Raw genomic sequence first — 12,536 nt, 5'->3', positions numbered from 1 at the left:
CCCCGGTGGTCACGGCGTCGTGTGCTACAGCGTAGACAGGCCCGAGTGGCTGTGCGTGGGCACACAAAGCGCTGTGACTCATACGCTAGCAGGGACAAGAATTTTGTCATCCCGTGACAAGGTGGGTGCGCAGCCAAAGGCAGAGCAGATATGCCCTGTCATGGCCCCGTGGTCCCATACAGATCGCACCTGTAGTCGGCACCATATGCGCGTGCAGCAGGGAGGACTGGGGTCATAGCCTTAAAGTGGTTTACGATTAGGCGTACATGAACTCAGCTATTGCGATACACAGGGAATAGCTTGTAGTTTAATATGCGTCTACATATGGCACAGAGGGAGATGTACAGGAGTGTAATAGAAGGCATTCAAGTAACTCATAGCAAGTGCATTATCACAGCCGTTGTGTCAATCTCCAGGTCTTGTGAGGATCCGAATATAAACAAATACATCTGTTAGATGTTCTCTCCCTGTAATATCTTGCATGGAGATGATAGTCTTGAATTGGCTCTTAAGGCACATCTCTTATTAAAATGGTGAAGAAAAAAATGTGAACTAGCGCTAAAGTGTAATACACAGTGTGATATTAAAAAACTTATAATAAAGGATGGCTGCCCGGTGATACTGCCAGTACTAACAGAATAAACCAAAATAAAGAAAAACCTGGCGCCAAATAGTCAGTGGAATGTCCTGTACTCCTCAAGGGATCCGCACACTTGCTCGACAGACCATGCAAAGAAAAGAACACAAACAAACAAAAATCATAGCGCAACACTGTAGGGTAAGCAGTACTGCACTAATACACACAAACAGTTAAGAATCCTAGCGACTATTAAAATAATTATTTATTAAAAAGAACTATGCCAAGACCGACAATGGCAAATACAAGGAACCGCAGGTCATCCGGAGCACAAAAATTGGAGCCCTACTTACATACAGCAAGGTTTAAACTCGCATGGTAGGAACAAGTCCTAGGTAGAGATGATCTCCCTGGCGGGTGATGCCTCTGCTCCACTGCGGCTCAGACACCAGTCAGTCCTTACGATGGTAACCGGAACAGCTCCGGCCGTGGGGGCTGGTGTGCGGGGTCCACAGCTCTGCACCGCGTGTAGACACACGCCTCACTTCCTCCTACGGAGCAACAGGAAGTCTCTGCGCGCCCGCGCGCGATAGTGCCCGTTGCCTTAAAGGAACAGCTGGCAGGCTGAAGGGAAAGTTGGGCTCCAAGGCCAAATGTCCTTAAACGTCCAAAGTCAGTCAAATAGTGGCTGTGCCACTAGCCCTACGCGTTTCGTAGATGTCACTATTTTTTCTGCACACTGAAACAGTGGATTCACTGTTGTCTGTGCTCCTTCAAGGGAAATCAAACAAATCCTTGTATTTGCCATTGTCGGTCTTGGCATAGTTCTTTTTAATAAATAATTATTTTAATAGTCGCTAGGATTCTTAACTGTTTGTGTGTATTAGTGCAGTACTGCTTACCCTACAGTGTTGCGCTATGATTTTTGTTTGTTTGTGTTCTTTTCTTTGCATGGTCTGTCGAGCAAGTGTGCGGATCCCTTGAGGAGTACAGGACATTCCACTGACTATTTGGCGCCAGGTTTTTCTTTATTTTACATCTCTTATTAAACAATTATATGAAGACTGCAGCCCAGCTATCCAATCACCAATGCTTCTAGTAGCTACTCCAATTACATATCCTAAAATTAGATCAGTGAGAATGCACAGCCACGGGCGGTTTTAATTAATTTAGTTTAAAATGTGCATAGCTTTAAATTTGGTCACTGTGCTGCTGGCACCATAACTTGTTTGTACACTTTACAGGGCAAGGACTGGCTTCTGAATAAAAACAATGGAAAATGCTGTTAAAAAATAAGGCAGACACCATGTGCTGTGTTTACCATTGCATGTGACCTTCATGGGCCAGGAAAAAACATTGTTGAGATGATCCAAAAGCATTACTTTAATAAAGAATTTGAGTATATTTATCAAACAACTGAGTTCAGTGAATCTTGTGAACTTGCATCTAAACAATGACAGCCCAGTGTTTATAGCAGCAGATAGGACCAACGGTTGGCTATTAGCCTCATGGGAAACAATTTTCACAGTATACACCGGTCCACAAATTCAAGTCGTCTGGTAAAATAACTTTGGCGCCCAGAGTTTTGTAAGGCCGTGCCTATAGTGCGGTCGATGGCCACCGGTGAAAGTTATATTTCGCTGAGTGGTGTTGCCTCGTAATTCCGGCAATTTGATTAGTTCAAGTGCCGTCACGTGACAGCCCTTGAAAAAGCACATTTTGCCGGCTACCAGTTTTCGCGACGGCGTCACTATAAGAACGGCCTAAGGTTGGTTTATAAACTACTCTGTACTTTAAAATATATTCATAGGTCTAAGAAAATAACACAGCTTTGAAAGTTAGCCATTCATGTGGTTTTACTTTCATATGCCAACCAGGCTTCAGCATTTAAAGGCTAGACATTGCCCATTAGGTTTTCATGCTGGTTCTCTACGAAATGTGTCTATGTTAAGATAGGTACCACTCCCAATGAACAACCCCAAGGTGCCCAATATGGGGGTATACCTCTAACCAAGTATAAAGGTATCTTGGGCTTTAGTGGAGGAAACATTGCAGATTCTAATGTATTAAAGACACCTACCGCTGAATACTATGTAACAAACACCCTTTCTCACATACCTGCTCTCATGCGCACCCTGCGGATGTATTTTTCACCCAAAAAGTTTCTGATTTCAACAAGAGACCCAGTCTCCTGGATGACGACGTTGATGGGGAAGTGAGCGTACACGGACCTCATTTTGTAACGAAATCCCTATATAGTCAAAGACACATAGTTGAACATGTTATCAGAAATAATACACGCACCAGAATTCTTACAGGGCATGATAGCAGAGACACAAATACTTAACATGCGCACACACAAAAATGCGGAGAGCTCAGTTTAGCATAGGGCGTAAATCGTTAAAAAATAACAGTTTTGGCCAAGTGACAGGAGATGTAGTTAAAAAAAATGTTCCTGCAAACCACCAATAACCATCACTCCCTCAGTATCAATTACAAAGCATAGGTTGAACATCCGCTTGCGGCGTGATTATAATGGCGCTCACTCCAGTAACAACTTACCAGCGTGACGCCCTTGATCATGTTCTGCACATGGCTGCAGATGGTGCGCACTGTGGCCAGCTCCTTTCTGTTACCCCACCATTTGTCAACACGGAGCTAGAAAGATAGGACATGATATGGTGAGATTCCCAACCATAACCCATAATTACAGTTTGAAATGAATTAAATAATGTACCTAGCATAACCATCCGATGACAATTATATCAACACAAAACAAATCGTTCGGCATCCCAGTGATTAGACTTACAGGGGACTAAAACCTTCCTAAAAAGGTTCTAGCACCAAGGAGTTTAAACTTCAGGTAGCCAACACAATTATGCAACTGTAATATCCCCCAACAACTCTTGTATGGGTTTTACTGCACAATCCACACAAAAATGTTTAACACATTAAATTGACAATACAAGTTTCATTTATTTATTATTACAGGATTGAAGCCGGTGGTCTGCCGAGCTGAACAGTGTTAATTTCCGCTCTGGGCCCCCCCTGCTTCCAGAGATAATTATCTCTGTAGGGGTGAGGGTATTTCTGCACAGTTTAAAGTCCCCAGCAACAAGGACCAATAGGAAGCCACACAGGATGACTTCATGGCTTCCCATCAGCCCGCATGAGCGGGACACTTAAAAGATGCCATTTCGTTAGGCACACAGTTCCCTGGCTGCACAGATACCAGCACAACTATGGAGGTAAGTATCTAGGGAAGCAGGGAGTCCCCAGAGCTGAATTTAACAGTCCAGCTCCGGAGACCCCAAGCTTCAATCCTGTAATTAAAATAAATAAATATATACAACAAAATGAAACATTTATTGCCGCTTTAAGTGAAACTGCTCTTAACACCCCAAATTTTTTATTCGCACCAAAATTCACTAACCGAAAAACAAATACCAATGACAAGTGATGGTAAGGCTTAAACTGCAAACTTATTTAAAAAAATAAAAATGGAACCGGTCTAGAAAAAAAAGGGCGTTTACTGAGCACGCGCACAAGTGAAACTTTTGTGTTTTGTCACTGAACTTGTATTTGGCACTCCCCCCCTTTGGTCGTTATTACAGTGACTACTGTATATTAGAAAAATCTATATAGAATTATTGCGTTATATGTTTACATACTGTGCAACTTTTATTACCTCAAGTTATTAGAAACTGTACATTTTAAATGTTTTGCTACTTGCTCCTCTATATTTGTACTCACTGGGACCTTCTCTAATATCACTGTTCCTTTTGTTTGTTTGTGTATACACACACACACAGTGTGTGTGTTGACAGGGCTAGTCTAGTATACAAGTTTATAAAAATAATAATTTGTACTGTGATTTTAAGGACTTCTGTCCAGATCAGACTGAAAAGGAGGACAAGGCAATGGCAGCGCTCCGGTCTCACTTACCTTCTTTTTAGTCTTGCCCAGTAAGCAGAGCTCTACATTGATGTGGTTGAAGTTTTTCCGCAGGACTCCTCTGGGGCCTTTCACAGTTACTGTGCGGCCCTTCAAGGAGATTTCCACTGTGAGAAAGGGACAAGGTAAAAATCAACACTTTCATAAAAATCATTAAGAAAGCAAGAAGTGCCTGGAAAAGATATTTACCTTTTTCAGGGATGTCCACAGTCTGGTTGCTGAGAATGGTCTTCATTCTGAAACAGAAAAGCTTATTAGCAAACTACAGCCAGCCCGACTACCAAGTTGTTTAATAACCGACCACTTTTAGTAACTGTTTTCTTACAAGGTCTAACATGGGAATGCAGAAGCTATAGGCTAAATAGCTAGATCAAAGGGTCCCAAATTGTGGCGTGGGCCCAACAAAGATATTCAAATTGTAACAATTAAATAACAAAAACAAGCCAATCTTTAAATATATGCATATATACATTTAGGAACAATCTTATTTCCGAACAAAAAGAGGTTGCGGTGTCAATTTGCCCAATTTAACATTTTCCATTAGACCAAAACTGCTCAAGATAATGGAGCTCACATACAGATGGAAAGTAAAAAGTGCTACATACAAAATTGGGTACAACCATTGAATTCAGGCTACCACCTTTTAGAACAGCAGTTCCCAACTCCATTACTCAAGAAACCCCAAACAGGTCAGGATAAGGCCCCGGACATGGTCAAAAAGACCGTGCTGAGGCGAAACATTACCCCTATCAGCGCGGCTTTAGACGGAACTTCCGCAGGCGTGCGGAGGCTTGTGGAATTTCAGCCTTAGATTTCCCGCTGAGGGAAGTGCAGGGCCGGTCACGTGACAGCCAGAAGCCAATGGCAGTCCGTGACGTCGGCACCGTGACGTGCTAGCCCTGCCTCCGAAAGCCTCCCACCCGGCACACAAGCGCGCTCACTGATGCTCATGCAAGGACAAGAAAAATCTCCTGCTTGAGCAGGAGCGCGTGAGCGTCAGCGCTGCCCAGCGCCGCTCCCCTGCACCATGTCCCAGGCCTAAGGATGTCAGTGCTTGAGCACAGATGACGATCATTTTGCCTGAACCACCTGTGCAGAAGCAGGGTTAGCCTTTAAACCTGACCCGTTGCAGGTTCTTGATAAATGGAGTTGGGAACCACTGCCCTAGAGAAAGGTCAAACAAAAAGTTTCAGTTAAGTTGCTGCTAGTACACCAAGCAAGATCTAGACAAAGCTGACAAATAACTCGCACTGCAGTCCCAAGAGGAAGCAGATCTAGCACCAACTAGGCCAACTTTTGGAGAATAGTTTGCATACAGCAGCACCAAACTTGTTAACCTTCCATTCACATCACGCAGGGACCAAAATATATATATATATATATATATAAAAATAACCATCACAGCAGTAATACCCGGGCAGTCCAAGAACAAATACAATCAACCCAAGAGGTAAATACTAGATAAAACGCGCCGTATACACCAGGCAACACAAATTCTCAGATGCGAAACTAAATTGCAGAGGCACCAGCAACACTACCTGCAAAGCAGTGCATCAAGACCCCCCCCCCCCCCCCCCCCAACACACTGACACTACCAGCACCAATGTTGCACATCAATCCCCTGAACTGCTCACACAGCCAAGTATCCCTCTGACCGAGCAGTACATTCAGTCTCAGGACACCAGTGACCAGACACTCCCCATGCGAGTGCAACACTTCATATAGATCCCAGCGCAGAGCTGCACATTACTACGCACAAGGGGGGAGGGAGTTGGGCACAGGCAAGATAAGCAACACGGAGAGGCAGCAGATATAGTTTTTTCCCGGGAAAGAAGGCTGGGAGTCGGATATTATCACGATTCTGCTCCCGAGCAGGCCCGGGTAAAGCCTGGGGGCGGGGGAAGCCGGCAAACACCCTGCTATACCAACTTCTGGCACACATCCTCACACCATATACAGCTCTGCGGCTACGGGACAGTCCGGGGCGGCGTGCCACGGATGGGAGAGTCCCGCTTCGCCCTCTTGCACGCAGGATGGAGCCGGATTACAAGAAGTTCGCAAACGGGCGCCATATCTTTACCTCGCTGGTGACAGAGGAAAGGGAAGGCACGTGTCGTCATCACGGTTTTATACGGCCGGCGGCGCAGGGTCACCAGCCAAAGAGGACGCAAGGAACGTAGACCCAACCAATCGATGGCCGGCCGAAGTTGTTCAGTGAATTCGGCGGTGTCACGTGCTTGTATAGACGCCACTTGTTCCTTAGTTTCCGTGCCAGGCCGTAGCAGTCGATCTCCGAAGGGGTGAACCAGTGTGGTACGGTGTGTGCCCTTGTTCCCGGTCATTGGGGTCTGACCCCGGCAGTATGATGCTGCGCAGGGGTGCAGCGCTGCTCCGGAGCCGCGGGGTGAGATAGCACTGAAGTTATTATTATGTGATACCGTCACGTACAAGTGTACACCGTAGCCTGTGGCAGCTCATGTCATATAGGAGCTGTTGTTGTTGTTTTGTTATATACCCCATAGTTGGGTTATTGTAACAATTATTATTGTTATACACCCCCTGACTCTGACGGGTTATTATAATACATAGTGTTATACACCCCTGAGGGGTTATTATGATTATTATTATACACCTCCTGACACAGAGTTATTATTATTATACACCTCCTGACACAGGGGTATTATTATTATTATACACCTCTTGACACGGGTATTATTATTATTATACATTTCCACACGGGGGTATTATTATTATTATACACCCCCTGACACAGGGGTATTATTATTATACACCTCCTCACATGGGTATTATTATTATTATTATTATCATACACATCCTGACACGGGTATTATTATCATACACCTCCTCACATGGGTATTATTATTATTATTATCAGTGGTCGACAAATCACCAAAAAATCTACTCGCCACATAGTACCATACATGTGCTGCTTGGGCCAATAGGAGCTTGCCACGATGTTAAATCCACTCGCCCGGGGAGAGCAAATGTATAGGTTTGTCGAACACTGATTATTATACACCTCTTGACATGGATATTATTATTATTATTATTATTATTATACATTTCCTGACACAGGGGTATTATTATTATTATACACCCCCTGACACAGGGGTATTATTATTATTATACGCCTCCTCACATGGGTATTATTATTATTATTATTATTATTATCATACACCTCCTGACACAGGGATATTATTATTATTATTAATATCCTACACCTCGTCACATGGGTATTACTATTATTATCATACACCTCCAGACACAGGGGTATTATTATTATTATTATACACCTCCTGACAATGGTATTATTATTATTATACACCTCCTGACATGGGTATTATTATTATTATTATTAACCTCCTGACACAGGTATTATTATTATTATTATACACCTCCTGACACGGGTATTATTATTATACAACTCCTGACATGGGTATTATTATTATTAACCTCCTGACACAGGTATTATTATTATTATACAGCTCTTGACACGGGTATTATAATTATTATACACCTCCTGACACTGGTATTATTATTATTATTATACACCTCCTGACACGGGTATTATTATTATACACCTCCTGACACGGGTATTATTATTATTATTATACACCTCCTGACACGGGTATTATTATTATTATTATTATACACCTCTTGACATGGGTAATATTATTATACACCTCCTGCCACTGAGGGGTGTTGTTGTTGTTGTTGTTATTATTACTGTTATTATAATAATAATAATATGTTCTTGTATAGCCCTGCTAGTTTTATGTAGCACGTTACAGAGACATTTTGCAGACACAGTCCCTGCCCCATGGAGCTTACAATCTATGTTTTTGGTGCGCCTGACATTGTAATATTTGTTAGTATTAATTGAATACCTCCTTTGACATAGGCTGTGATACCTTTTAGTTGACCAACATTAAAGTTCCTCATAGCTGAAATTACAGCGAAACCCCATAGTTCTCTTCTTCACGTGTACTGTGGCAGCACTGCTACCAGTAGATAAAGGGGAAGGGCAGTGGGAACAGCGCTAATGCAAAAATAAAAATAGTGACAATTAAGCAACTAACATATATAAATACACTCTCAAATGTTGGAGTGGAGGCAGCTAGGAAAAAAACAGGTCACACAAACCAATAAGCACAGTAAAAAACACATAAACCTGCGCCTCAAAGAAATAAATGTCTGACCGAATATAGTCCAAGTCAAAGAGCTGGGATGAGTTCCAAGGAAGTATCTTCAATGTAGTCTCAAACAAACAAACATAGAGGACGACAACATGGAAGAAAAAAAAAAAGTGGATGCCATTGCTTTATAAGTGTTTCTTGCCCAACAATCAAGTGTTTGTTGTTTTTTTATATTTTTATTCATTGTATTAAACTGTTGTCTTATTTTGCATACTTTATCAGTGATTATTTGTTTTTAGGTGCACTATGATCTTTTTCTCTTTTTTTCTTCCATGTTGTCGTCTTCTATGTTTGTTTGTTTGAGACTACATTGAAGATACTTCCTTGGAACTCATCCCAGCTCTTTGACTTGGACTATATTCGGTCAGACATTTATTTCTTTGAGGCGCAGGTTTATGTGTTTTTTACAGCACTGCTACCAGGAAACATTTATCATAGTCTGAATAGAAGGAGTGGAGATGAACTCTAAGGCTGAGTCCATGGTGGCCCGTGCGGAGGCGCGCTGAGGCTGAGGGAAAGCGGGTGCTTTCCCTGGCCTTGGTTAGCGCGCCGTCAGGGGGCGGGCCAGTGACGTCACAGAGCTGGTTCGCCCTCATTGGGCGAACCACTCACGTGACCGGCCCTGCGCTCCCGTGAGCGCTTGAAACTAAATTTTTCTTAAGACATACGCTTCCACACGCTTGCGCGAGCCCCTTCTAAAGCCGTTCTCATTGCGGCTGCAGGGGCTCACTGGTACGCGTAAGCGCGCCTCAGCAAGGGCGCTGACCATGCCCGAGGCCTAAGGCTGCGCTTATAGTGCCTTGCGACGCGACGATGCTCCGAGACAAATACATTGACTCCGTCGCAAGCGCTTATAGTAAGCGCGACGGAGCGACAACGCGACCAAAAATTTTGAAACCGGGTAAATTTGAATATTATAAATACCTTGCTAAAGATTCAACTGCAGATTATAGAAAGTGATTCGAACTCTATATTATGTGTGTCTCCAACAATATCTAAGAACTACTGAAGAAACTTATCCCAGACTCTGCATCCCTAGAAACTTTCTAAATACTCCCCAAAATCCACATGCCTGGCAGACTCGTCATCTGTGGCATCGGCACTGAAAAAGAAAATATTTCAGGATTCCTTGAAACCATTTTAAAACTTCTGGTAACAACAACCAAAAAAGTTATGAAAGACACCACAGCCTTCCCGATGATACTGCAAGTTATCAACCACTTATCCCCCAATTCTATCTGTCATGGATGCCAGCTTGCTACATATCAAAATCCCTCACAAAGATGGTATTGCTACCTGCCAGAGGTTCCTACAACTAAGCTCTCACACATAGAACATCTATGAGAACACAGTCCGTAAACTCATTGAATTTATTCTCATTCACAAAAACGTATCTTTTGGGGACAGACCACACGCATGGCACCACAATATGCCAACATCTTTGTGGGCAGCCTAGAGCAGGACTTTCTGAAATACCAACATTTGTACCCTAGCTACATAGATGACATAATTTCATCTGGACCAAAGGTGATCAGTTTCACAAACACTTCAACAGCTTCCACCGCTCTATAACTAACCTTGGAATATTCGACCAAAGAAGTTAATTTCGTGTACACTACAACCACCATAAAATAAATTTACATTGAAAGAACCAGCGCCATAAAACCCACACACTGGTATAGATATGACATAAAACCGGCTTCTACCCGCAGTCGCACCCAAAAAATCTGCAATTTTCAACCAGACATTCGGACAACACAGAATCTGCTCTGATACTGGCGCAATGGATAAATTACTCCAATTGTTTCGTAATGCCTTCATGGAACGAGCCATAAAGGTCCCAAAAGATTACTACAGTACAAAGGGAAAAAGGAAAACTGAACAGATATCACTTAACATAACTTGCAACCCTATTGTCACACAACTAAAAGATATCATCAAATATCAGTCATACAACCTATGCTTTCTAGGAAATAAATACTGAAAACGTTGTGCCCGAACCACCCATATGGCCTACAAGTGGCCTTCCAATCTCTGCAAAATGCTCATCAAAAACAGACTGGCAGCTAACCAGAATACAGAAACGAACGAACACACTCCAACAATCAAAATAAACGCAAAACATGCAAACATATATGTACAGAGACCCCCATCATCAAGGCTCAGAACAATAATATCAGTATACAAGGATTGCACCCCTGCAGATCCAGCAATCTGGAGTATTTTACAAATGTAGAAAATGAACTAATATGAATTATGTTGAAGAAACAGAATAGGCCCATCAGACCTTGATAAATCACCACCGATTAATTTATATCAGACATCAATACAAGAACTACACTACGGTGGGACAGCTCTTTTACCAAACACTGACTCGCTGTCGGACTAAACAGTATAATTTCTCAAAGGAAATGTAAAATACACAGGCGAGAAGAACATGAATTAAAATAAATGGAACTTCTGGACGCAAAAGATAATGACTTAAATAAAGATACTGGATTTCTGACACATTATGGCAACATTGAATCCACATCCTGGTGCACAGTTTAGAGAAGATGTAAGCATAACAGACTGGCACCTCTTCACACCGTTTATTTTCATCCACTTATGACTTCTATATAGTATACTTGGCTCCTGCTAATGTTATACAGATCTTCTCACCCCCCTACTTAGAGACTACCTATAGATTTGATCCCCCATCCCTACTCATCATTTTAGGATATATATGTTTCCTTCTAACTTCGCTGCCACCGTACACATGAAGAAAAAACCTATGAGGCTTCAAAAGCTCTGGAAATTATCATTTCCTCTATGAAGGAGTAAAACTTATCACAACCTACATTGAATCTGCTTTTCTCCAGGACCAATATTGTTACTGGAACTTTGACCTACATTATAGGCCTCCTGATACTTAATCTATAATATAATGGCTCTACCCCAGGGGTGTCCAACTCCAGTCCTCAAGGGACTCCAACAGGTTAGGTTTTAAGGATATCCCTGCTTCAGCACAGATGAGTCAATCAGCTGAAGCAGAGACTGAGCCACCTGTGCTAAAGCAGGGATATCCTTAAAACCAGACCTGGCCCTTGAGGACTGGAGTTAGCAACCCCTGCTTTCTGAGACATTGGGTAGTAAGTAAAACATATTTAGCCTCTGTATTAATGGTTACCGTACAATGTGACAAGACAGCCGTTTCCTGATTGGAGTAAATCTTACTGTATTTCTATGGAATTGCTTTTCTCGGGCAGCTTACAGTAGGTATATATTACAGTCCAGCTTTTACCTCCCACTGACGTTTGTTTGTCAGGTAATGTCCAGAAATGTAGAAACCTGATTGTGTGATCGTATGTTAGCAGCATTGCACTGCATTGTTTAGTCACTAACCTGAATCATTTTGTGTTTTAGTTGGCTGGATACAACATCCCTTACATGACATTAAGCAGTTTACCAGATGAAAAGAAGGATCTTATCCAGAATGGGCCAGACCTGCAGGATTTCTTATCGGGGGACTTAATAGACAAGAGTTTGTGGGCCGAATACAAAGGCAACTTAAAGCGACAGAAAGGAGAGCGGTAAGTGAGCAATGGACTTCACTGAGTGTCTCTGCTCTCCTAATCAGCTGTTCGCAGGGCCATATTACCACACTGTATGCCCAGCTATGCTGGACTGAACTGGGAGCCCATGCTCTGTTGCAGTCTCGCTTTGAATCACCCAAGACCGTATAAATGTGCTTTACACATCATACAAGGTTTTTAACTATACAGGCAGCCTTATATAGAGGGTACTGA

General features: G+C 42.6%; 2 protein-coding genes across 2 annotated transcripts in view; one reads left to right on the top strand and one right to left on the bottom strand.

Moving 5' to 3' along the window:
- RPL9 (ribosomal protein L9) overlaps positions 1-6,679 on the bottom strand; it is a 13,094-nt gene extending 6,415 nt beyond the window's left edge. Inside the window, exons 1-5 of the mRNA XM_075567811.1 lie at positions 6,612-6,679; positions 4,721-4,767; positions 4,523-4,638; positions 3,140-3,235; positions 2,696-2,828 (exon numbers count right to left, since the gene is read on the bottom strand). Coding sequence (XP_075423926.1) covers positions 2,696-2,828; positions 3,140-3,235; positions 4,523-4,638; positions 4,721-4,766 — 391 coding nt within the window. The 5' untranslated portion in view covers position 4,767; positions 6,612-6,679. The remainder of the gene's footprint in view (positions 1-2,695; positions 2,829-3,139; positions 3,236-4,522; positions 4,639-4,720; positions 4,768-6,611) is intronic.
- A 97-nt stretch (positions 6,680-6,776) lies between these two features.
- Positions 6,777-12,536, top strand: part of LIAS (lipoic acid synthetase) — a 28,971-nt gene continuing 23,211 nt past the window's right edge. Inside the window, exons 1-2 of the mRNA XM_075567799.1 lie at positions 6,777-6,935; positions 12,154-12,320. Coding sequence (XP_075423914.1) covers positions 6,894-6,935; positions 12,154-12,320 — 209 coding nt within the window. The 5' untranslated portion in view covers positions 6,777-6,893. The remainder of the gene's footprint in view (positions 6,936-12,153; positions 12,321-12,536) is intronic.

The sequence above is a fragment of the Ascaphus truei genome, chromosome 1, assembly GCF_040206685.1.
Source record: "Ascaphus truei isolate aAscTru1 chromosome 1, aAscTru1.hap1, whole genome shotgun sequence".
In the NCBI taxonomy this organism is placed as follows: domain Eukaryota; kingdom Metazoa; phylum Chordata; class Amphibia; order Anura; family Ascaphidae; genus Ascaphus; species Ascaphus truei.
The sequence above is the reverse complement of the archived record's forward strand: the minus strand, read 5'-3'. Positions and strand labels throughout refer to the sequence as shown.